The sequence below is a fragment of the Diabrotica virgifera genome, chromosome 5 (genome assembly GCF_917563875.1).
Source record: "Diabrotica virgifera virgifera chromosome 5, PGI_DIABVI_V3a".
Taxonomy (NCBI): Eukaryota; Metazoa; Arthropoda; class Insecta; order Coleoptera; family Chrysomelidae; genus Diabrotica; species Diabrotica virgifera.
Window position 1 is genome coordinate 49651435 of NC_065447.1, and position 27049 is coordinate 49678483.

Consider the following 27049-nt stretch of genomic DNA (forward strand, 5'->3'; position numbering starts at 1 on the left):
GCCAGATACATAAAAAAAAGGAATAACACCAGCTTTCAGAACTAACAACAACTTAAGCAAATATATTAAGAACAATAAAAGTCGAAAGAGAAAGCAACTACAGAGTGGTGTGTACAAACTAACTTGTGGTGACTGTCCGAAAACGTACATCGGTCAAACTGGCAGAACTTTTGACAAACGGATAGCAGAACACAAAAGGGCATTCAACAATAGAAAAACAGACACTTCTACATACGCACTTCACCTTCTAGATCATAATCACTCTTTCAATGAAGAGTTTCAAATTCTACATATTCAAAATAAAGGCCTTAAGCTATCTTTTTTAGAATCTATGGAAATTAATAAACTGAAAAATACAGATATAATTCTGAATGACCAACTCGAGACAAACAGCTCCCCACTCCTCAACCTCTTCAGTTGAAGACTTAAAAAGGCAAACACATTGTAAACTATATCACTTGAGAAAGGCACTCCGCCGAAACAGCTGTAGTCACTTAGTTATAATAAATTTTGTGGAAGTTAGAAAACAAACGTTTTCAGTGTTTTATTGTTAGATAAAATGAACTTCCATCAAGTAACGGTCGAATCCATCAAATTTTGTGATGTTATTCTTTTTCTGATAATATATATTTATTGGTGATAAATGTTACTATTACTACCGTAATTAATTATTTGATATAGATTAATAATACAAATGTATTACAAATACAGTGGACGTAAATAGTAACAGGAATTTAAAAAATGTCGTTTATGTTAGCTGCATTAAGTGATTAAAATGAAAGTAAACTTAATGAATTCAGATCATTTTCCAGACATTATCTGCAAATAAATGTACATTCGTAAAAATATACTAATCTGTAATTTCATACACTATGGGCCGGTTTTTCAGTGCTGGGTTAACGTATTTATATTTTGGTCACCGAAATATTCATGTTTAATCAGTTTTTCAGTACTAGGGTAGAGCTTAAACTCATTTAAGTTAACCAAGATTTTAACCGATCCTCACACACACACGCGCGTTCAACCCAACCTCTGTTAGATGCATAGATATATAATACTCTAGATTGCGCCCTGCGATCTTAAAATGGGTGACGGTTGCGACAGAGATAAATGAGCCTATTTGGTCGGTAGTCTCTTTTTAATTTAAGGGGAATATCGACGACGTGAATATCCCACTTTATCGAGTAATATGTGTTGACAGTTGGAGCGGGTGGTGACGGGAAATGGTCTTTGGTCTTCGGACGTGGATAATCGTGGTTCGAATCCCATACCAACTTTACTTTTTTTATTTTTATTTAATCAATATTGCGTTTATTAGATATTTTTACATCTGAAAAATGGACCTAAGTAAATCTAGCAGATAATAAATGTACGTATAGTAAGTTAATATTGGAATACATAATTTGTGAACTGCATAGTAAAATAAAAGTCATTCGTTATTAATATAAATTCGTCCTTATTCAAATGATGTGAATGTTTGTTTTGCTTCTACTTTTTTAAAAAATTGTAACAATAGTTTCATAAATAAAAATAATGTCTAATTACTTATAATTGAATCGGTCATTTCAAAAACAGCAAAGTCCACAATTTTCAGAAACTAACTTTTTGAGAGGAATAGACTCCTTTAAGATAAACGTTGTGTGCAAAAACGACACCAGTCCAGTAAAAACATTAGGAACAAAACTACAATATAACTCTGAATTTTGATGTCATCCATTTCATCCATCTTTCGACTATATAGTTAGTTTTCTTTGCTCTTCTGTAAAATTAGGAATATGTGACTCGTTGTTTTGGAAATGACCGATTCAATTAATAAATCGATGGTACATTATGTTGATATTAATTATTGGTAATTTTTTACGAATATTTTTAACAATTACTTTATACTATTCTACAATTAACTTATTAAAAAAATAACATTGGCTTTTATATTTTTAAAAATCTATAGGTACCTACACAGTTTTTCTTATTTGTTATATATTTCTTTGCATAGATTTACTTTAGAGATGTAATAATATCTAATAAACGCAATATTGATTAAATAAAAAATAAAAAAAGTAAATATTGGTATGGGATTCGAACCAGGATTATCCACGTCCGAAGACAAACGACCAGTTCTCGTCGCCATCCGCTCGAACTGTCAAACCATCTAAAATACTCGACGACAGAGTAGGATAGTGACGTCGTCGATACTCCCCTTGAATTAGAAAGAGACTACCGACCAAATAGGCTCATTTATCTCTGTCGCAACCGTCACCCATTTTAAGATCGTAAGGCGCAATCTAGAGTATTATATATCTATGGTTAGATGGTTCAACTCCGAATTTTACGGTTATGCTTGCGCGTGGGTGCAGTGAATGCATCTTGTTTATTTTTTTGAGTACCTGCCTGACAGAAGGGATTAGTTGGGTTATGTTATTTTATTTCATCGCGGGAAGTATTCTAATACCTCCTTATTTTTATAAGGAAATTATTATTATCGAAAGGAATTATTATATAGGAAGGAATTATAAGGAAATATATATCAATATAACTGTAAAACAGGTACCTATGTTTACACTTACTGTAAAAGGATTTAATGCATGATTCCTAGTAATATTTTAAAAATATTATTTTATATTTGTTTACACAAAAAAATAATTATTTACCAAACAGTCTGACTCCGTATTTCCTGGTAAATCTGTTCAAATAGTGATAAGACCGTGGTCTTTGACAAACAAAATCGGAAAAAAAGTCTAAATGGTCCCAGTAATTGTAATTCTCTTCTGTTATGCAACCGAGGTAGACGTTATGATCTAAACAAAGATTCCGAACTTGATATTGCATTGCATTAAAACTTTTTTAATTTGGTTATGAAATTGTTTATTTATTTTTCTGTCAAATTGATCATTAATTCTCGAATTGCACATGCGCACGTACAGTTACTGCTGCCAACAGAAGAAAAAAATGGTTAGCTAACCGAGATTTTCTTAACTTGGTTTAAAGCACTGAAAAACGCTATTAGGGTTAAAAATATTGGTTAAAATTTAAACTAGGTTAGCTAACCAAAATTTTAACCGCTCACTGAAAAACCAGGCCTATGATTGAAAAGTCAGTAATATGTACACGTTTGGCGAACTCATAGACAGAAGTTAACCATATTGACAGATGATTACTTACAAATTTTATTGACGTATTTTAATTAAATAAATACTTACCAAACCAAAAATACAATATAATATCAAAATAGCTCTTAAAAGAACTGAGTTTATTCAAGTAAATAAGACTGATTATTAAAATTTATAAACTCTACCGAACCTAACCCAGTTTCACTGTCAAAGTGACAGAAATCGAATCAGTCAGATTATAGTTGACCAGCACGATTACTCGAATAGTAGTTTATACAATCATTATCTCTACTCATGTTGAATGTTTTTCTAAGAATGACATTAGAAGTACAGAAATAGTCAAGTGTGAGTTTAAATTTTCTACTAAATTAATATAACTACGTTGAACAATTGTATGGCCGTCTCACTCTGTCAATTATAAATATGTAACTGCGTATGTCTTGGATAACGTTTTTGCTTTGTAGACAACACTTAATAATCTATCTCTCTCGTTTGTTATTTATCCAAAGAGCAAATGCAAAATATGTGCTTGATATGATGGTTCATATTCTTGTTCTCATTATCATTTTTCAGTGCGTCACAGTTTTTCGATTTCTCTCTAATGCATTAAGTTAGATGAGACGGAAAAAGCGGTAGCTCCGTGATTAAACACAAAAATAATGCAGCATTACAATGGTTATATACATAAGATGTCTATTCCTAACCTACGTTTGATTCGTTGATATTTAGAATGCGCGTTTTTTCTAGCCAATCAATTACACGTATTACGAACATTTGACGAAAACTTCGTTCATTTTGGCCATTTTTTAAAAGTGTCAAAGAGTCAAGTGACGGTTATTATTCAGGTCAGTATTTTGTGTACCTGTCATTTTGAAATTTCGAATTCGACTTCCCTTGTGTTTCACAACGTCTTTGTGCATTTTTTTGTGTTTTGGTTTAGAATTTAGTTCGTTAAAAGTTAGTCATTGGCGTGAGGAGACTAGAGACATTTGAGATGTACCGAAGAGTGCTAAATATCTCATGAGTAGATAGAATAGCCAACGTGGAGGTAATGAGACTTACGCATAAGGAACGAGAAGAACTAACAAATAAGAAGAAAACTGAGATATATGGGACATGTGATGAGAGATGTATATCTAATACTCCAGGTCATTATGCAAGAAAAAGATCTATAGTAAGGAGACGTAACTCATGGCTGAAGAACCTTAGGAACTGGTTTGGATGTAATAACAATGAATTATTTAGAGCCGCGGTTTCAGAAATAAAAATCGCTCTGATAACTGCCAACTTTTGAAGCGGAGACAGCACCTAGAGAAGGAGATAAAAACACAATTAATGGATAGTTTTGTGTCATTTTTTAATGTTTCCATATTTATAAATTCAATTAACAATATTGTTTACTTTTTAATTTTATTCCCCTTTATAAAAAATACCTACATGTTAACATATTGTGTAAAAATCAAATATACTAAATTACTAATTAGTTTAATTTCACCAGCTTTTCACCTATGGCTAAGTACGATTCTAGCATCTCTCAGATTCGTCAATAATTACATGAAATAAGTCTCGACACACCCAATACAGTATATGACGTCATAATTAATGACGCACTGAAAAATGATCATGAGAACAAGAATAGGTATTCTTTCATTTTTCCGATTGTATATTATATTAATACGATTAATAAAAGCAGACTAAAAATGAAAGCAATAACGTAGAAAACACAAAAAATAGCTGATATAACTTAATTAACCTATGAAATGCCAATAGTGTCAAAATTTCATAAATGTCACTAGTGTCAAAATTTCATAACAGTGAAGTAACTCGCCTGCGGTTGGACCAATTACAAACAAGCATTACGGCGCGGTAAATTTGAATTACTCCTCCTGGTTTAAAAACAGAACATAGTAAGAGTAAAAGTAAACAGTGCAACAAATAAAGGGTCCAGGACTTTATTACCTCAATTTACACCCTTGTGTCTAGTAGCGTGGCGGTTACTGTATATGACAAACTTTCATTATTAAATATTTTAGTATAAAGTGGCGAAAATTTTACAAATGTTGATGGATTGAACAAAGTATAACCCAATGAACAAAGCCCAACTATATGCTGAATGAAATACATTCTAGTAGATTTTTCATGGTTCTGGTCCAGTCTTGTTAGATAAAGTTGATAATGATCAAATTTTGAAAAACACTCACCATCAAAGATACAATTTTTAGATTGGCAATACAAGAAGAATTTCGAAAGAGCTTTTTACAAAGTACTGACGCTAGAGAAAGATGAAAATATCATGGAATCTGATGATAAAGAAATTACTGTAGCTGAACTAACTGCATTAGTGCGCAACGCCGATTAGTTTGAAGAAATTAATGCATATGAGGTTGAGACAGATACAGTGTGGCAAACATGAGTCATTAAATGGGCATAAAATTAGGCAGTTTTGGATACAGGAACGGGACAGAGCCAAGAGTTTTTGAAGTTATTCTTCTTTAGGCGCGATTGAGAGTACAATTTCATAAATCTGTGCGCATGCGCACAAAGACAGTAATAGTTCGTTGCTAATCTTTCAAGATAGGTATGTATGTATCTGTATCAGCGCAAGTAAGTCATTAAAATAATATATTAGTGTTTTTAGTAAATACAGGGTGAGTTTTTAGTGCGGGATCGGTCGATAATTCCATTATGGTATAGAATATCGAAAAAAGTTATTTAGAAAAAATGTAGGCAATGATATTCTCCAGGTTTGTAAAATATGTCCATTTCTACCGGGTGATCAGTAACTGCGTGGTATATCAAACATTTATTTTTTTAAATGGGACACCCTATATATTTTTTCATATTTATATTCCTCTCATAATTCTTGTTCATATAATATAGGGTTTTGCATTACTATACAGAGTATTTAACAAGTTATGACCATTTTTATTTCGAAATCCCTTTGAGATTAACACCATGTATATAAAGAAGTAATTCATTAACCATAATTTGTTTTATACAATAAGATAAACAGTATATTGTAGTTTTTAAATCAAGTTTAATTGAAATCATTGACGAATATTTGTATACAGGGTGAACTACAAAACCAAATTACGATTTTCTCAATTTTTTTAAATGGATCACCCTATATTTTATTCTTTGAAAATATTGTATTTATGATACTCTTTCATTTTTATATAGCATTCCCTATACCTAAACTTATTACTTTCCGAGATATTTTAAGTTTTCTTCAAATTTTGGGAATACATTCAATTTTTCTAGTAGAAATAAGTTAGTATTGAGTGATAATCAAACAAAATTATTTTTATTCAATAAATAACTAACACAAAATATAGACTATTACAATATGCAGTGAATTTACCAATAAATGTGATATTAAGAAATTATCATATTTCCCAAATATACAAGAATCGTAAAATTCCAACAAAAAAAATTTGTCTTGTATATAATAATATAACAAGTTTGTTTTTATTCAATAAATAACTCACATAAAACATAAATCAAAACAATATACAACTGATGTAACAGTTTTTAGATTGTTATATCAACAGTATTCTAAGCCAAGAAATTTTTAGTAAAACATTCAATTTTATAAGCACTTAAACTACGAAACAAAGTTACGATTTTCTCAATTTTTTTAAATAGATTTTATTATTTATTTTTTAGGAATGTTGTATCATTGATACTTTTTCATTTTTATGTAGCATTTCCTATACCTAAACTTCTTAGTTTCTGAGATATTTTTAGTTTTCTTCATTTGCCGGAAATACATTCAATTTTTATAAATAAAAATAACTTAACAAATAAGTATAGTGTAATAATATAACAAATATTTGCATTCAATAAATAACTAACAAAATATATAAACCATAACAATCTATATCTAATAAATGTACCAATCAATGTGATGTTAAGGAGATAAGTCTAAAGTAAATGTTGAAAATGTCCAACTTTACAACGTTAAATTACCGAGCCACATTTTTTAACATTTTTGTAAGTCAATATTATTAAAAGCTTCTCTTATTCTATCAGCTTCCATTTTCCATATCATCAGGCGTTGTTGGATGCTTCTGATATACAATTTTTTTTATATAGCCCCACATGAAAAAATCAATTTTGGAAGAACTGGAGCACCGTCGTTTAAAAACCTCAATCGTCAAAAAAATGTGGTCCAATTAAATAATCGCCAACAATAGCACCTTAAACATTAATAGATCACCTAGTTTGACCATGAGTGTTAACAAAGTAGAGATTTATTGATGCATATTAATGAAAATTAGTATGAAAATTATAGTACCTATTAAAATCTGCGCGTCACAATCTGCAATTAGGAACGTGTTACTAAAACCTTCTTGGCTTAGAATACTGTTGATATAACAATCTAAAAACTGTTACGTCAGTTGTATATTGCCTTGATTTATGTTTTGTGTGAGTTGTTTATTAAATAAAAATAATCTTGTTATATTATTATACACAAGACATATTTTTTTGTAGAAATTTTACGATTCTTGTATATTAGGGAAATATCATAATTCCTTAATATCACATTTATTGATACATTCATTGCATATTGTTGTGGATTATATGCTTTGTTAGTTATTTATTGAATAAAAATAATTTTGTTATATTATCACTCAATACTAACTTATTTCTAGAAAAAAAATTGAATGTGTTGCCGAAATTTGAAGATAACTGAAAATATCTCGGAAAGTGATGAGTTTAGATATAGGGAATGCTATATAAAAATGAAAGAATATTATAAATACAATATGTCAAAAAAATAAAATATAGGGTGATCCATTTAAAAAAATTGAGAAAATCGTAATTTGGTTTTGTAGTTCACCCTGTATACAAATATTCGTCAATGAAATCAATTAAACTTAATTTACAAACTACAGTACATTGTTTATCTTATTATAGAAAACAAATTATTGTTTATGACTTAGTTCTTTATATACATGGTGTTAATCTCATATTGATTTCGAAATAAAATGGTCATAACTTGTTTAATACTCTGTATAGTAATGCAAAACCCTATATTTTATGAACAGGAATTATGAGAGGAATATAAATATGAAAAAATATATAGGGTGTTCTATTTAAAAAATTGTATGTTTGATATACCACGCAGTTACTGATCACCCTGTAGAAATGAACATATTTTCCAAGCCTGGGGAATATCATTACCTACATTTTTTCTAAATAACTTTTTTCGATATTATATACCATAATGGAATTATCGACCGATCCCGTACTAAAAACTCACCCTGTATATTATTTATTATAATTTTTGGATTTGTCTTTCTCTGTAGTAAGATAATAAAATATTATGTATGTAGGTATAACATTTTTATGTCTATTTGTCACCGTGTTGTGTAATTATATCCGAAACTTACGTGTCACTTAAAGAAGCTCGGTGGCGTAGTTGGTGGAGCGTTGGGCCAATGATTAGAAGGTTGCGGGTTCCAATCCTGGATGATTCATTTTTTTTAATTTTTGGTTGTTTTAATAAAAATTTTTTGAAAGTGGTAGTTAAGAAAGTTAGTTTAATATTTAAATAAAATACAAATAACCTGTTAAGTATATTTACTTCGTTGAAATTACCTATATAATAGAAGAATAACTTCTTACGCGCGTACAAAGTACACACACATTCTTTTTTATTTTTATCGTGATTCTCTTATCTCGATGGCTCAGCGTATTGAGAGCTGAGATTCACTTTGCTGTGAATAATTTAGTCACGATTTTGCCAGAAAAATAATTTTAAATGTCAGACTTTGAATTTAGTCCAGGGCGCATCTGTTTTGAGATGGACGTTGACAGGTGACTCAAATTTTTTTTGCAGAAATTGCTTGAAAATAAATCAAATAATAATATTTGAGTAATTGTTTAAATAATCAAAATGGCAAAAAATGAAGGAAAAATTCGATTTTATTCTTCATTTTTTGATTATAACTTTAAAAGTATTCATTTCCGAGAAAAGTTGTACTAACATAAAAGTTGCGTAATTAAATTTCCTACAATATAAAATGGGTTAAAAATTTAAAAAATAGTCACCCTAGTTGCAAAATAGCAATAATTGCGAAAAAAACATACAAAATCAAGTATTGGCATTTTACGTTTTTCAACCATTTATGCTACACTTAGGACCTTCATATTTCTCCCAGAAAAACTTTATGATACAGTAAAACAATACGGTAAATTTCATTAAGATGGGTTCAATAGATTTTGCAAAATAAATTTCGCAATCCAGCTTTCGCAAAAAAAATTCATTTTTTCAAAATGTTACAGGACCGAAAATAAAGCAGATAGCAAGTTGAAATTTTTTTTGCTTATAAAAGTGTACTGTATCTTTCATTGGCAATTTGCAAAATTAAAATCGATTAATTATCACGGCGTCAGGAAATTTTTTAAATAAACATTAATTTTTGGTGCTACGCGCAGGACAGCAGTGTTCGATTCACACAAGTTGCTTTCCATCAAAAATTCTTCCAATCTTTATCTAATATATTATTTTCTTACTCTATATTTTGTTGTATTTTAATATTTTAATTCCACAAAAATCAAACTTATTTTATTATTGTTTGTGAAATATTGTTTAAACAATTGCATATATTTAAAAATAATAAACTTTTATTCTCTAAGTTAAAATATATGAACACAGAAAGTTTTTGCTAATAAAAGTGTTATTTCAAAGGATAGAGTATGTGTTTTTATTTTGCAATAAACAAATTTATTTATTTACATCGAAATGTAATAAAAATTAAAATGTATCAATCATTATCAAAGGTCATTGGAATGACCAATCAGAGCAAACTATCCGCTGTCCTGCGCGTAGCACCAACAATTAATGTTTATTAATGTTAATATTTAAAAAAATTCCTGACGCCGTGGTCACAGCATAGAAAACGCAACAGCAGTGACACACTAGTAGGCGGGAAAAGTTCGCGCACTATTACTGCGCAGATCGTCGGCCATTTTGTGCGTAGTAAAGACAATGTAGAAAATCGACAGTGTTGCCGATTTGTACATAATTATCAGATTTACTTAACTTTTATGACATTCATATTTTTTAACATAATTTTATACGTATGCCTGTGGGAATTATGTCAATAATTGGGACATAACACAAAATACTGACGATGAATGGCGATTGTATTGTTAATCTTTTGCATAAATTCCAGAAATTATTCAAAAAGAATCTCTTACGGGTAATAAAGTTGGTGACATCGGCAACACTGATGAACCAACACATCACATCACCACTGAGATGTACTACGCGAAAAATGGCGACCCTGTACTTTTCAGCTTCAAAGGCGGCATCAGGGAGTGTCCTTGCTGGTTTCGTTTATTATGCTGTGCCGTGGTGTTAATCGATTTTAATTCTGCAAAATTGCAAATGAAAGGTACAGTACATTTCTATAAGCAAAAAAAATTCAACTTGCTATCTGCTTTATTTTCAGTCCTGTAATATTTTGAAAAAATGAATTTTTTTTGCGAAAGCTGGATTGCGAAATTTATTTTGCAAAATCTATTGAACCGATCTTAATGAAATTTACCGTATTATTTTACTGTATCATAAAGTTTTTCTGGGTGAAATATGAAGGTCCTAAGTGTAGTATAAATGGTTTAAAAATGTAAAATGCGAATACTTGTTTTTGTACGGTTTTTTCGCAATCATTGCTATTTTGTAACAAGGGTGACTATTTTTTAAATTTTTAACCAATTCTATATTGTAGGAAATTTATATACGCAACTTTTATGTCAGTACAACTTTTCTCGGAAATGAATACTTTTAAAGTTATAATCAAAAAACGAAGAAAAAAATCGAATTTTTCCTTAATTTTTTGACATTTTGATTATTTAAACAATGTTCCGGACCTTTTTGAGAGGGAGGATAACTCAAATATTATTATTTGATTTATTTTCAAGCAATTTCTGCAAAAACGTTTGAGTCACCTCTCAACGTCCAAAGGTACTAATATTTTTACAGATGCGCCCTGGTCTAATTGGAATTAATGAGGAGATTGGGACAGCAATGATGAGTATGGTAATTAAAGATTTTGGTGGATACAGATGGAAGATAGACATCTTTAATATGTTCTGTATAGATTATATAGAACAATTTATTAAAGACCAAATACTTATAATAATTATACATAATAAATCGTCACTAATTTACCTGAGACGCAGATCTTGGCGTTACTTCTTGAAAACCACTTTTCTCCTTATTATGATTTAACTTCATCAAGCTGAAAGCCAACAGTTTTTCCGTTTCATATATTTCCTTCTCCTCGTCCACCTTTCTTCCCTCTCCAACGCTCCAGTTACCAGGAAGGCTATGGAAGTCATTGGAGAAATATTTGTGTCTGAAGTCCTTGTTTGTTTCGAAGAGAGCGTTGGTCTCGTTTTCAACCATAGAGTTAGCTGGTGGCCAATCATCGAATGAGGAATTGACAGATGGATTGTCAATGGAGATTGCGCTAAATTTGAAGTCTAGAGTAAATTCTGTATTGTTGGCGACGTTCTGTGAGGCATCGATGGTTGAGTTGAAATTATTGTCAAAGGTTACATCTTGATCAGTTGACCAAATGGAGCTAAAAATATTTAAAAAATTTCGTTATTAATTTGCAATTAAAACTTATTGTGTATTTTATTTCTAGTAGACGCTTGATTAACGCCAAAATTGGTCGTGGTGCTGAATGAGAGACCATAGGAGCATACCTTAGACCATAAAAACTGATAGACACGCCGTAATGCTATTCTCTCGTCTCGAAGAGTGAAGCCAACATAAAACGATTCATACAGCTGTGCGTGACGTCAGTTTACGGCAGAAAACGTTAGAGATTAGAAGTGTTTATAGGCGTTGTAAACTTTTTAAAGTGTTCCAATTTAAAATTTTTCCAATACACTAATTTTTTAATTATGGTGTTATCTCGCAGAGCATTTAATTGTACGCAGCGACAAAAAAAAAGGGAAAAACACCTAAAATCCAGTTTACAGCAGCATAATAAACAAGCAATTTTTCAAAAAATTGAAGAATTTATAAAGTATCTTAATTCACTCAAATATTCCAACAATGGTGAACCACTGCATCTAAGCCAAAAATAAACAGGTTTTATTGGTATGATGCGAATGCGAATTTGGAAAAATTACGTGAAGGATCATATGGATGGAGGTCTGAAGTATCTTTCGGCCTATAAACTTTCTCAGTATCACTTAGAAGTTTTCTTTAGTTCTATTATAGGAGTCATGGAGGTTACAACAACAACCCAACGGCAAAAAAATTTGAAGATGCATATAGAAGACCCTTAATGCACACAAGTGTTACAGGATCTACCCAGGCTAATTGTATAGAACAGGCACCTTCCACAATTTTAGCAATGAGCACAACAAATACTGTGAAAATGAAAACTGTTGATCATCAACTCATTGACAACTCTAGAACTGATGAAAATAATAGGGAAATAATAACTAGTAACCATGATTATACTGTAAATAATTTAAGTTTTTCAAAAAGAGTCATCTTATGTTTGTGATGTTGTTGACTATATCGCTGGGTTTGTAGTTAAGAAAGTTAAGGAAACATTACATTGTGACATATGTTTGTGTGCAATTGAATGTGATAATTTACAATGTCCATTCATAAACACAAAAATTATAGCATATCAAAAAATTTTTAATTCAACCTTCTAAAGACGTCATTCATATTTGCAAAATTGCTGAAAGCGAAATTAGAATTATGTAGGTACAATTCAAAAAAATTAAACGATTCTAAATTATTGACAAAATTGATCTTAAACGTGCATGGTTCTGTGTTTAGCGAATACAAAGAACATGTTTGATCATGATTTTGAAACAAACCATTTGTTTAATCGAATAAAGATAATTTGTTCGCATTATTGATACATCAGATTGTACCACGAAGGTGAAAAACTAAATAATGTAATAAGAGTTAGAAGTAAGTTAACAAAAGGTATTTTGTTTTGTGGTCATTAATTAATAGATTTCCTACATATTTTTTCACCTAACGTGAAACTAACACCCAAAAGAAAATTACTCTCCTTAAATTTATTTTTGATTATCAAACAAGAAGAGATATACCAACGATATAATTTCAAATAAAACATTTATTTTTACAAAATTACTTTAAGTCAAAAATATTTATTAATTACTTTGCTAAATGATTTTTCTTCCATATTTTTTACAAAATATTAAGTTATACTACAAAACTACTTATATTACAAAAGTTATACTATAATTAATCTAAAATTGGGTAATTTTATTAGTGCTTTGCTAAGAATCCAAACGAGTTCTTGCCGTATTGTGACGTCACTTTCGCGGGAGGTCTTTGCTTCAACGGTTCGGTACAAGGCGTGTCTATCAGTTTTTATGGTCTAAGGAGCATACAATCATGGTACCAGAAACAATAGAGGAGATACAATTCTGACTAGAGAACAACCTGTTAATAGCCAACACCTTCTTCAAATAACATCCTAGAAGGCTATATATTTAGAAATATCCTACAGGTATAGAAGAGAGAATTGTTAGAAATGAAATTAACTTCCTTTTGCTCAATAACAAATCTACGGAATATAAAATCTACGAAAACATATCCTGGGGTTGATATTTATAGCGATTGCAATCCAGTTACAGTCGACTCGCGTTAATTCAAACCTGCGATAATTCGAACCTCTCTATAATTCAAAGTTATCACGAGTTCCCTACAAAATCTCTTTATATTTCGAACTAAATCAATACATTTTTATGCACTTGGTAATTAGAACGAAAAAATCATTGCTATATTACAAAACGATGCGTTAATTCGAACCCATCGGTGTCCAGCACTCGACAATTCAAAGTTGCAGAGAGAAAGATGCGGAAAGATTGTAGTAAGTACAGTTTTCTGTACTTTTTCTTCTGTACCTTTTTTTCTGTACCTGCTTAAAAAAATCCGGTTTCTTAAAAGAAGATCAGGAAAATCTTCCAATACTTATGGATGATGAAGAACCAGCAATAGAACCATTAGTTGACATCAGCGGTGTGAGTTTTTCTGACTTTGTTTAAGTAGATGAAGAAGTTGCTGTCTCAGGTTCACTAACCGATGGCGAAATTTTATCTGCGACAGATACGAATGAAAAAAGTAACGATGAAGATGAGTACGATACATAAGAACCTTTGGCAGAGGTGTCAGTTAAGGAAGCAAATTCCTCATTCGATACCTTACAAACCTTCTGTCTACAAAACGAAAGTGATGAAAAAGCATTTCAGGCACTTTTTTTCTCTTAAAAAAAATTATTGAGCACTCGGAGTAGCAGCAATGTGCTTTGAAGCAAACCAGTATAATACAGTTATTTCGAAAGATTGATTAATTCACATTATGAATACATACATGTATGTACACGAATGTACCTCTAAACTTTTGTCATCGTTATAGCAGTTAATCAATAATAATTGATCAACACTTAATAATTCGAAGATTTATTTATTTTCTCTCACAAATTTCGAATCATGTGATATTTCAAACATTCAATAATTCGTAATATTTTAAGAGTCCCTCGAGTTTCGAATTAACGAGAGTCAACTGTATAATGGATTTTAGGCTAAAAAGATTTCTGAAAGTTAAAAGCGAAAAAGTGACAAGAAAGACGCAAGATATACTTTTTCTCAGAGGCTTTTTTCAGTGCATCAGTTTTTCGATTTCTTTCTAACGCATTAAGTTGGAAGTGACAGAAAAACAGGTACGTCCGTGATTATAATTAACATTTATTGTAGTTGTTTATAGATGGCGCTATAATAAAAAATGATTTATGTATTATCTATACGACTATAATCTGTACAAATTATACGACTATAAAAGTCAAACAACATACCTTTTTATAAATGCAATAAATACGATTGATTTGTTTTTATACCAAATTGCAAATAAAACGGTTATGTTTTTGAAAATGTATTTCAAAGATTTAGTAAAAAAAAGGAATTACATACTAAAATATGAATTTATTATCCAAATCATATTGGAACGTAAAGTATAGGGCAAAAGATCAGTAGGATAACAATTATTTCTGTGTAAAATAATAAAAATTTAGTCAAGTAACAGTATTAATTAAGATTACCTCATAATGCTTGTCCCGTATGGGATAAATCTCCTCTTTCCAGTATCTCTCATATTGGCGATGTTCATCATCTCAACTGTGTCATCACTTGGCCTCGGAGAATCCAGCAAATCTATGATGTCTACAGGCAAATCCTCATACATATTAACTTCGTCTTCATTGTCCCAAATGTTACTGTTAATTTCTACGCATTGATCGAAAGACTCCTCCATGTCGGACTGATCCTCTTTTCGTTTAATGTTTGCGAACTTTTTATTGTTGGCGGGGTAGAAGCTCAGGTCCCAGCCGTTGAAAGTGGCGTTGTTGCGCAAGTTGTTCTTGTTACGAGCTAAACAGTTGAGACGTTGTTTAGTTTGGTTGCGAGCTTTCATTGTATCGTGACTTTCCTGAAACAGAATAAAAATCTTTAAAAATTTATAATCTTTAATTTCTATAAGATGAAATTTCTGGGTATAATGCAATTTTTTTATCAAAAATGCAAAAAAATTTTATCTACGCCGTTGCCTCGTCCTAAGTCCAGGATGAGAAAGGAAGTGGGTTAAGCAAGGAACTAACTATTCCTTCTTGTAAAAAAACAAAGGTTATGAAAACGAAACACTTGCCTCCTCATAAGGTCACATCCTTTAAGACGACAAAGGGCAATAAATATGGGAACCTGGAACGTACGAAGCCTATATCGGCTGGGAGCCGTAACTCAGGTGATCAAAGAACTTGAATCCAGAAACATGGACACATAGGCCAGGGTAATAAGACAAAAATATACCCTGTTCGTGACACTTCAGCAGCCAGGGTACCAAAGCGTTTTTTCGACAGGTTATACCTATAAGAACAAATTGTAACTATTTCCTGCGTAGGATGTGGCGGCCATATTTATTTATAAACAATTTAGTGTCAAAAAACGGCCTTTTTTCCTTTTTTTTTCCAACCGTGGAAAACAGTAAGACTTATGGTTTTCTTAGTACAAACATCTTCGAAAGAATGGAAAAAGCTTTAAAATGGCGTATTACAAAGTTTAATATACTCATTTATTTACCTTACCCGTACTCATTTATTGTTAATATAATTGCGAAAAAAGGTCAAAATTTCAGAAAAATTAATTTAGCAATAACTATTGTAAAAATAAGTGTACAGCTTTGAAATTTTTGTCAAAGGAGGATTGTCTGATTACTAATATGTGACAAAAATTTCAAAGCGATTCACTAAATTGTTTAAATTTTATTCAAATTGTTTATCCCAGAGAACTTTTTTTGCAATAACATAAGTCAGAAAAAATGAATGTTAGAACCATTCTACAGGTGTCAAATGAAAGAGCATGAGCTAAACTTTAAAATTGGTTTATAGAACCATATTTATTGGTTAATGAATAACCATTTAGTTTGTGTTTCTTAGCCTGAAGTATAGACAAGCTGATAATTTTGTCTGGTATCTTGTGTACAAAGTGCAAAGATAACAATTTCTCGAAACTAATCATGGGTGTCAAAGTACTATAAATAAGAGGTCCCTTGGGTGGCCTTTGGTTAGCTGTGATTAAGGCAAGGAGAATGCATTCTTGTTTCAGGAACATATGAACCAAAAGGCGCACAGAATCCTGTATTTCGCCAGTCATATCTGTCACCCCCTGAGTACCTACATCGCTCTTTTAATTTGACTTGCATCGTGATGTGCTAGTAAGGCGCTTATTAATGGATCTTCACACTGTGTAAGGTTGGTAACCCGCACCCACTGTGTCTTCAGGATCTAGGGCACCAAATGAGCAAGTTTTCATCTAAAGCTGAAGACCACAGTGTTCAGCAATGGTTTTAACTGTAGTTCTGGAACTTCTACGAGATGTTAATTTCATTTGAAGCCTTGTTTGGCCAAACAGGAAGGCAAATGTCATTTTGTTTGTTCTTCTTTTCAAAGAAGATTCAGAAATCATGGATCTTCTTGTGTTGAAAGGAACAGTTACTATAGTAGGGTATATATTCTATGAGATCGCAGTCCGTTTTAATCAACCAGATCTTATTCGGCTAGTCTCATTAATAGCATGATCAACATGGCGAGTGTGGTCACTGCTGGACCAAGCGAGCTGAATACTCCACTGTAGAAAAACTGTAACATGTTGCGTAAAAGGTACGATTCCGACAACGACTGCAGACGGCAGTTACAGTTGGCACCATGGCAGACTTCATTACTTTGCACTATTAATTTGTATAATTATTACCAACTGACGTTCAGCCGGACAGCAGTTGCAGTGACATGTCGGAATCAGGTTCATACAAATTAATAGTGCAAAGTAGTGACGTCTTTCACGGCGACAACTGCAACTGACGTCTGCAGTTGCCGTCTGCAGTCGTCGGAGTCGTACCTTACATAATTTATTATTGTACTGAACCATGATTAAGAAAAAATAAAGTTGCAAGGGAACCATACATGTAAGACATGATTATTTAAAACTAAAAATATTTGAAACGGCACAATAAAGAACAATAAATATGAGCTGAAATAATCGACATAAAAGTTTTGCAAGAAATGAGGTTTAACAAATAACCAACATTACTGCATTGCACACCCATGATTCATTGCCATATTTTTCTCCTTCACTATATATGAAATACATAACACCAAGAAAATAAGTGTTTTAACAGATTTCGAAAAAATTAAAATTATAAAAAAATGTTTCTAATGAAGATTTAATAAAAAAAATGAGAACTTTAATCTACTAACTGACAGGATTGTATTTTAATCTGTATTTGAACGAAGCTTGACATGATTTTCTTTCATGTACATGTCTGTTCTGTCTGTCTGTACATGCAATTAAATTAGTATAATTTTAGTAATTATTTATTTTATAAAAAAAGTTATACAATAAGCACCACGCTAGTAGACACACGGGTACCTAATTTCTAGGCTTGAGCTAATCTGACCCGTTCTCACCCGTAACTTCGTCATGAAACTATTCAAAATAATTGTTTTTCCGTACAAAAAAACATTGAATAATTAATAGTATTGTCACTCTGCTTTAAAAAAACTTTATTCAAACACCAACAATATTACAATAGATACACAACTTTCAACACAATGACACCTAAAACTTCAAATACAACTAAATTGGAAAAAATCCTTTGTAAAAGGTATAACATTTTTTTATTAAAATTCCTTAAAAGGACTACATCACAACAAAACGTTTTCGATTTTTATAAAAAATCATCATCAGTGTTAGATAAACTGGATGCTAGCTGAGCCACAAAAGAAAAATATCCGGGTAAAAACCTTTTACATATAATATAGATGCCTTAAAAGTGCATACTTCAATAAAAGGCCCTGTGATGGTCACATGGCAACCAGGATAATGCGCTGTCCTAAGGTAATGTATTGAAATTTCCCAACACGTGGGATCCAAATTGAGCTGTTTACATTTCAATGACTTAATGGCAACTCAATTTGGATCCCACGTGTTGGGAAATTTCAATACATTACCTTAGGGCATTATCCTGGTTGCCATGTGACCATCACAGGGCTTTTTATTGAAGTATGACTTTTAAGGCATCTATATTATATGTAAAGGGTTTTTACCCGGATATTTTTCTTTTGTGGCTCAGCTAGCATCCAGTTTATCTAACACTGATGTTGTGAAACGTTTTGTTGTGATGTAGCCCTTTTAAGGGATTTTAATAAAAAAAATTTATACCTTTTACAAAGGATTTTTTCCAATTTTGTGATTGATGGTATACAGCCAACTACAGGAAAAACATTTTCTTTTCCTTGTGGATTTTTCAAATAAAACTGTTCTATAAACTGTCAACGTTATGTTTATATTGGTTTCTATACATTTTCTGACGTTCTAGACGTCACTAGACATAAAAGTAAACAGTACAACACGTGAAGGGTCCAGGACTGTATTAGCTCAATGTACCTGTGTGTCTAGTAGCGTAGCGCTTACTATGTTTCAATTTACGAGTACATAAAAATCACAAGGACCGACGCCGATAAGGTAGAATACAAGAGGGTCCAAGCTAAAGTGCGAAAAATGATATGCCAAAAGAAGAATGAGGCTTGGGAGCAAAAGTGTAACATGATTAACACACATTTAGGAGGACGGAGAAGTACAGAAAGTTGGAAAGTATTAAAATCGCTACGACAGGAAAAGAAAAGAGATATATCAGCAATCACACCGGATCAATGGGACGAATATTTTGAAAAACTCCTAAATGAGGACAGAGCGGAATTTTTAAATAACAGTGATACCAGCAATGTAAATATCTTAGCCTCACCATTACGGGTAACAACAAAAGAAGTAGAAGAAGTATGTAAGTTTTTAAAAAATAACAAAGCACCAGGACCAGGGAACATACCAGCTGAACTAATAAAATATGGCACAACAAAATTATATGAAAACCTGGCTAAACTCTTTCAAAGATGCATCAACGGAGCGGAAATCCCAGAAGAATGGAAGACATCATGGATATCCACCATACATAAAAAAGGCAGACGGGATCAATGTGACAACTACAGAGGCATCGCTGTAACGAACTCGATCAGCCGAATATACGGAAAACTGATTAAAAATAAAATCGAAAACGAATATAAAGATATAGAAGCTGAAGAACAGGCAGGATTCAGGGCAGGGAGATCAACGGTTGACCATCTGTTTTGTATTACACAGATTATTGAGAAGAAACTGGCCGTCAACCAGGAGGTGCATCTGTTATATGTGGACTTAAGAAAAGCGTATGATAGCATCCCACAAAACAAATTATGGGAAGCATTAGAGAAAACCAATATAAGCGCAAATTTAATAACAGCGACGAAACAATTGTATACCAAAACTGCATCAAGGGTGAAAGTTGGAAGCAGGCTATCGAGAGGATTCCAAATTAGCAAAGGCCTAAAACAAGGGTGCTGCCTTTCACCGACATTATTTAAGATCTACCTCGAACAAACTCTAAAACTTTGGAAACGCAAATGCAAAAACATGGGATTACCGATCAGCAACAATACAATATACACTTTGTCATTTGCAGACGACCAACTTGTACTAGCGCAAGACTACGATGATATAGAATATATGACAAGGAAATTAATAGAGGAGTACAAAAAAGGTGGTTTGGAAATAAACATAAAGAAGACCGAATATATGTGTATCGGTGGGACACAGCAGGACCTTACACTGGGGAATGGCGAAATTATTAAACATTGCGACGCATATAAATACCTTGGTATGACCATCACACAAGAAGGAAGCGTAGACCGGACGATAGAAGAAAGAAACAACCAGGGAAGAAAAGCAATTACCCTTCTCAATAGCATCCTCTGGGACCAGTCAATATCAAACAACAACAAACATAGAATATACAATACAATTGTTAAGAGTATAATCACTTACAGCAGTGAAGTATGGCAAATAAAAGAAAGATACAAGAGAAAACTTGAAGCAACAGAAATGGATTTCTGGAGGCGCTCAGCAGGAAAATCAAGATTAGAAAGGGTAACTAACAACAGAATTAGGGAAATAATGAATGTGAAACACACAATAGTAGATGACATTAGTACCAAACAGCTTAGATGGTATGGACACGTACAAAGAATGTCCGAAGAACGACTCCCGAAACAAATCCTAACGTGGACCCCTCATGGTAGACGAAAAAGAGGAAGACCCCGCCTGAGTTGGAGAGAAGGCATAAATCGAGAAATGAGAGAAAGAGAATTGGATGGACCGAAGTGAATGGCGACTAGGCATCGGAAGACGTAGGAGAACGTTTTAAAACCGATATATATATATATATATATATATATATATATATATATATATATATATATATATATATATATATATATATATAAAAATCAGTGAAAATGTGTAACTTACTTTGGCATGGGATCTGTTTCCGTTGCCGATTTTCAAATTCTTCCTGGTCGATTTCTTCTTGATTGGAGAAGTAACCAACGGAGACGAGGAGGCGGTGACGTTTCTCCACTTGGGTATCAACGACAACAATTTAGATTCGGAGGGTGATTGCGGACAAAGAGGGGGGAAAGCGGCGTAATACTTTTCGGCAAGTTCTTGAGGCGTGATCTTCTTGGATTCGTAGACAGTTTCAGCTATAACTTCTGACGAGTTAAAGTGGGGAAACGTGGTTTCGCTATTGACCTCCTTCAGTTTTTCACAAAGTTCGTCAACCAGAGACTCTATTTCGCAGTTCTGAGAAAAATCGACATAGTTAAAAATCTGCCAAAAATATTAATGGAGATTGCTGTTAATTATGTATGAAGTTAGTTACAAAATTTTAATTTCATAAATGTAAAAAAAAGTTAAAAACGATGTATATCATATGTACATAAACAATGTATATACACACACCGGCAAAATTAGCTGAACACCTTAAAAATGGGACATGTTTGATGTCTCGAACTTCCTAAGCCTGTTGTCCGATTTGAGTGATTCTTTTAGTATGTTATAGCCTTATTATATAAGAATATTGCTGTAATAATATTGTTGCTAGACAGATAAATATCATTTTATACCGGGTGTATCAATCATACTGTGTTCTTTTCTTAAAGTTTGGAACACTCTGTGGAATATTCTAGCACATGTAAAATATTAAAATTAAAACTCGATTGTAGACTTAGGCTTTCTTAACATTTTCCTTTTTGATTCATTTACTTATGTGGGATAATAAAAAAGTTATGTGCGTTAACAACTAGCCATGTTTTTCATCAATAAATCCTCATAGTAGGGGAGGAAAGTATGCTAAATTTGCAGTCACTCGAGCGTTATGAGGACCTATTGGATTCTGAAGAGTATGTGCTAAAACCAGAAACATGTTAAGTTAAGTTTTGCATAAAGTGGGGGACTTTTCATTTTTTAATTTAATTTTCCATTTGAAACAATCGTTTTTTTTTTCGATTATAGCACTATTTATCCATAATTCGAAAAAATGTGTCGAATTAAAGTTGCTTATTTTTACGTAAAGAATCCAAATCTCCAATAAAAATTGGGGGCTCCTATTTAATATTTTAAATTAAATCCCCACCCCACCTCCGTGGGGGCTCGTGTTTGAAGCAATTCGATAGATTTTTCAAAAATATTGAACACATATTTTTTAGTTTTTCGATCCGACTTTCATTTCGTGAAATATTCGCTTTTTTTGTGAGACTTTGTGACTCGCCCATTTTCTTAGGCCCCGTTCAAATCGTCAGATTTTTTAAATATACACTATTTTGCATGTAGTTAACTTACCTTATCTTAATCAGACGATTTCTAATTTTTTTAAGGATCGATTTTTTTCGGATCCCCCTTAACGAACTCCCCTGTATTAAGAACGAATATTATGGTAGAGGTACATTTACAGGGTACAAGATTTCTCACCATTTGCTTATGTTGGATAATAAAAAAGCTATGTGCGTTAACAATTGACCATGTTTTCCATCAATAACTCCTCATTTTCTGCTTAGTTTAATAAACAATCCTAAACTAGGCTATGAGAAAGAACTATTTCGCGAAATAAACGTCAGCTCGAAAAACTAAAAAATACGTGTTTAATATTTTTCAAAAATTTATTAAATAATACTAAACACGTCACCCCACGGAGAGGGGTGGGGTAAATTAAAAATTTTAAATACGAACTCTGCGATATTTCGCGAAATGAACATCAGATCGTAAAACTGCAAAATACACGTATTCAATATTTTTCAAAAATCTATCGAATGGCACCAAACACGACCCACCACTAAGGTGGGGGGGGGGGTTACTTTAAAATCTTAAATAGGAGCACTTAATTTTTATTGCAGATTTGGATATCTGACGTAAAAATAAGCAACTTTTATTCACAACATTTTTTCCAATTATGGATAGATAGCGTTATAATCGGAAAAAACGAAAATGAAAAATTAAATTAAAAAATGGGGAGTCCCACACTCTATTGAAAACTTAACTTTTTTTGGTTTTAGCACCCACTCTTCACAATCAAATAGGTCCCCATAACGCTCGAGTAACTGCAAATTTAGCATACTTTCCTCCCTTACTATGAGGATTTATTGATGAAAAACAAGGCTAGTTGTTAAAGACCATAACTTTGTTATTTTCCAACATTGGCAAAAAAATCAAAAAAGGAAATGTTAAGAAAGCCTAAGGCTATAATTGAGTTTTAATTTCAATATTTTATATATGCTAGAATATTCCACAGGGTGTTACGAACTTTAAGAAAAAAACACAATATGTTTGTTACACCCGGTATAAAATGACGTTTACCTGTCTAGAGCAACAACATTATTACACCCATATTCTTAAATAAAAAGGCTATAACATACTAAAAGAATCACTCAAATCGGACGACAGGTTTAGGAAATTCGAGACATCAAACATGTCCCATTTTTAAGGTGTTCGGCTAATTTTGCCGGTGTGTGTATATAAAAACGATGTATATAAAAGTTAAAAACGATGCACATTGTTACATAGCTAAGAACGCAAGTTATCACATATAGTTTAGCTTAGTTAATTAGTGGTTAAGTTGGTAGTAATTTATGTTAATTTATTACACCACAATGGTATTAAATTTTTTTTACTGAAAATACTTAGAAAAGGTATATAAATTTATTAAAATCCCTTTAAGGGCTACATCAACTCACATCAGTGCTACTACAAGTTAATCACATGCTGAGCCGCCGAAAATTAAATGGAATGAAAATGTGTTAAATTGACATTGTTGTGGCCCTAAGGGCCATTAACAATTTTATCCATCGTTTGGAGTTTTAATTAACAATATAAATTTAACACATTTTCATACCATTTAAAGGGTTTCTACTTAAGTATTTTTGGTGACTCAGCATGTGATTAACCTGTACTAGCACTGATGATGATATTTTTATATCGAAAACGTTATGTGATGTAGCCCTTGAAGGGATTTTAATAAAATTATATGCCTTTAATGAAGGATTTTCATAATTTTTTTGTGAATAATAGTATACAGCCAGCTACAGGAAAATTCTTTCCTTGCGGACAATGATCTCCACTAGGCATGTAAATAATAATTGTCTTCACATAATTATCCAATACATCTGTATAAATAATAAAGACTAAAAATTCCTGATTCATAAATTAGAAATTGAACAAAAAACAAAATTGAACTGTTTATAAAAACATTTTGTCAATAGTGCTTGTCTTTATTACTCAGTAACATCTCTAAGAATCAAATATTTTTTTTTGAAAAATGGCGATGCCGTCAAACTGAAAACAATTACAACTGCGCATGTACTGATTAAAACTGCGCATGCATAGATCAGCACATCCAAATAATTACCGAATACATAAAAAGCTACTAATTGCACTAATAAAATATTTCAAGAAATTAAATAAAACTAGAAGATGAACAAATTTCTAACATTTCATTAATATCTCACTGATTTGCGCATGCTCCCGATTGAAGTGCAGTCAGTGTTGACATATCTACATACTTGTCAGTAGGTCCTCTTAGGTTAAAATGTCTATATTGACTTACTTTATTTAAAATTAAATGGGAAACCAATTGAGAAGAAGTTTTAATTATATATTTAATCTCCAATTTGAATACAAAAATAATCTATTAGAAATGAAATGCAAAATTTGATAACAATGGGTTAGATAAAATCTTACAAATTTAGTACTCACACAAATGTGGATAAATTTATACTGCATTCTATATTTAATTTATCATATTGAATTTTAACGAATATTGGAGAACCGTCGTTTGGTAATAAAAAATCCTTTATTTTGACACTTTTGACGTATAAGCATGGTTATTTATGTCAAAATAAAGGATCTTTTATTAAAGGACGATGTTAAATAGGGTTTCGATATCTCTCTATTACTCAACAGGTTTTTAAATATAAAAATAAATTTAATATTTTTACTCGGAATAAGCCACAATTTCATTATAAAAAAGTGTATTTGACGTTTCGATTTCTAAAATTTTAAAATAAACTAATTTTAAAGTAAAATTGTGTTTTATTCCCAGTAAAAATAGTAAATTGTATGAAAATGCCACAAGATAGCTTCAGAACAATATGAAAATAAATGTTCGTATCTACTCAATTGACACAACTATATTCTAATCATTAGAATCTAATGATCAGGAGATATGACAACACTGAGCGTAATGGCTTAACGGAATAAAAGAATATGGCTACCCTCTAGTAAGCCAGCTACATAATCTTATTATTCAAATAAGGCGATAAGAAACAACCACAAAACTAGAGAGGTATCAATTTGCTAAAAATATGATAAAAATAGAAAAAAAAAACGGGTTATTAGGTAGAAGTTCACAACTTACCATTAACAACAAGGTTTAGTTCAGTAGAGATATCATAACACTGAGAGTAATGACTTAAAGGAAAAAATATGGCTACCCTCTAGTAAGTTTAAGTGAAACTGCCATTTTACAAATCAAGTGCCCCTATAAGGGGCACACCCGAATAAACCGCGAAGGCATTATTCAGAAAAATGTCTTCCGAATCTGCACTTCGCGGCATTTAGTTTACACTATTAAAGAAAAAACTAATAAGACAGTATCCACTAGTTACCTGGTAAGATACTGATAACAACAACTATCAGAAATTTTGAATATTCACAATTTAAGAATGCTCAAGAAAAGAGGGGATAAGAGATTGTTGTTTTCTATAATTAGTTTTTATTGGTTGATGTTGATTGTGTATGGGTATCTAGCTTTCTAATCTTTTGTTTAGAAATTCCAGGTAGAGTTTCCAGAATTGGTTGACACTTTTTAACAAGAAATTAATTATTTTCGAGACAAACATAAATAAAATATCTAGTAATTGCTTAGTAGATATAGATCACGATACACTTGGATATAGATATAGTATAATTTAACAAAACATTCCGATGTTTTATTAGATTACACTATGACATAATATGGATATTAAACAAAAAGAATAGGATATACTGAAAATATGAGAGTCGGAAATATTTTAGAATATATTTAACAGTGGGTATTAGACATGGTGTAACAAAAGGGTAGATTATAACTAAATCACATACTTTACAACCAAAAGTAATTGGATTGTATCTAACGTACCTTAGTACAAATTTAATAGGCGGACAAAAATCAGCCTTTTGAAGTTAAAAAAACATCCTTTTTTTTAACAGATTGTGCACTTTCAAAATGAAAACTGAATATTTTTGTAAAATCACTGGCTTCTGACGAAATCGATTTCCAGATTCAATGACCATATTCCTCAATTGTTGTTGGTTCACAATTTATACAGAATACAAGTCCTCTCCTTTATGCCAATAAGATTAATGAATAATATATAATTTGTGGGAAGCAACAAGGCTTTCGAAAACAATGGGTTAACAAGATTATATTTATATCCAGAGAAATTATGGAGAGAGCATTGGAATACAATAAACTGAAAAAAAACTTTTGTTTGCTTTAAAGCTAGGTGTGCTTAGAAGAACAAGTTACTAAAAAACCCGTCGAAGAACCACACTAAAATGAACTAACATCTGAAAAATATTTATCAACTCATGTAATCCCACAAATATCTAACCAACGAATCTCTAGAGATAACCCTTTGATCGAATAAGGGAAATATAACTTGAGAATATAACTCTGGACAATAATAATATAGACAAGGTTGAGTCGAATATATACTTAATAGAACAAAAAATCGAACTGTCAAAGCTGAACCTAAAGGCTGATTTAAATAGATGTTTTTTAGCATAGGCAGCATTTTTTCGATTGCAAACAGTATTTAAATCAAACTTACCAAATACTTTAAAGGCAAAATCCTTCAATCAGTACGTATTGCCGATTCTGACTGAGAGATCTATGGAACGGAGAATGCTAAACA

At 31.7% G+C, this 27049-nt stretch overlaps 1 protein-coding gene across 3 annotated transcripts in view; it reads right to left on the bottom strand.

Annotated features, from left to right (window-relative positions):
- The window catches only part of LOC114341448 (uncharacterized), a 148751-nt gene that overhangs the window by 50480 nt on the left and 71222 nt on the right, over positions 1–27049 (bottom strand). For all 3 annotated transcript variants that reach the window (XR_007698444.1, XM_050652482.1, XM_050652481.1), the window contains 3 exons: positions 21072–21404; positions 15224–15609; positions 11290–11704 (listed from right to left, as the gene is read on the bottom strand). Coding sequence is in view for 2 of the 3 variants with exons in the window: in XM_050652482.1 (XP_050508439.1) it covers positions 11290–11704; positions 15224–15609; positions 21072–21404 (1134 nt within the window). In the remaining variant the exon portion in view is untranslated. The remainder of the gene's footprint in view (positions 1–11289; positions 11705–15223; positions 15610–21071; positions 21405–27049) is intronic.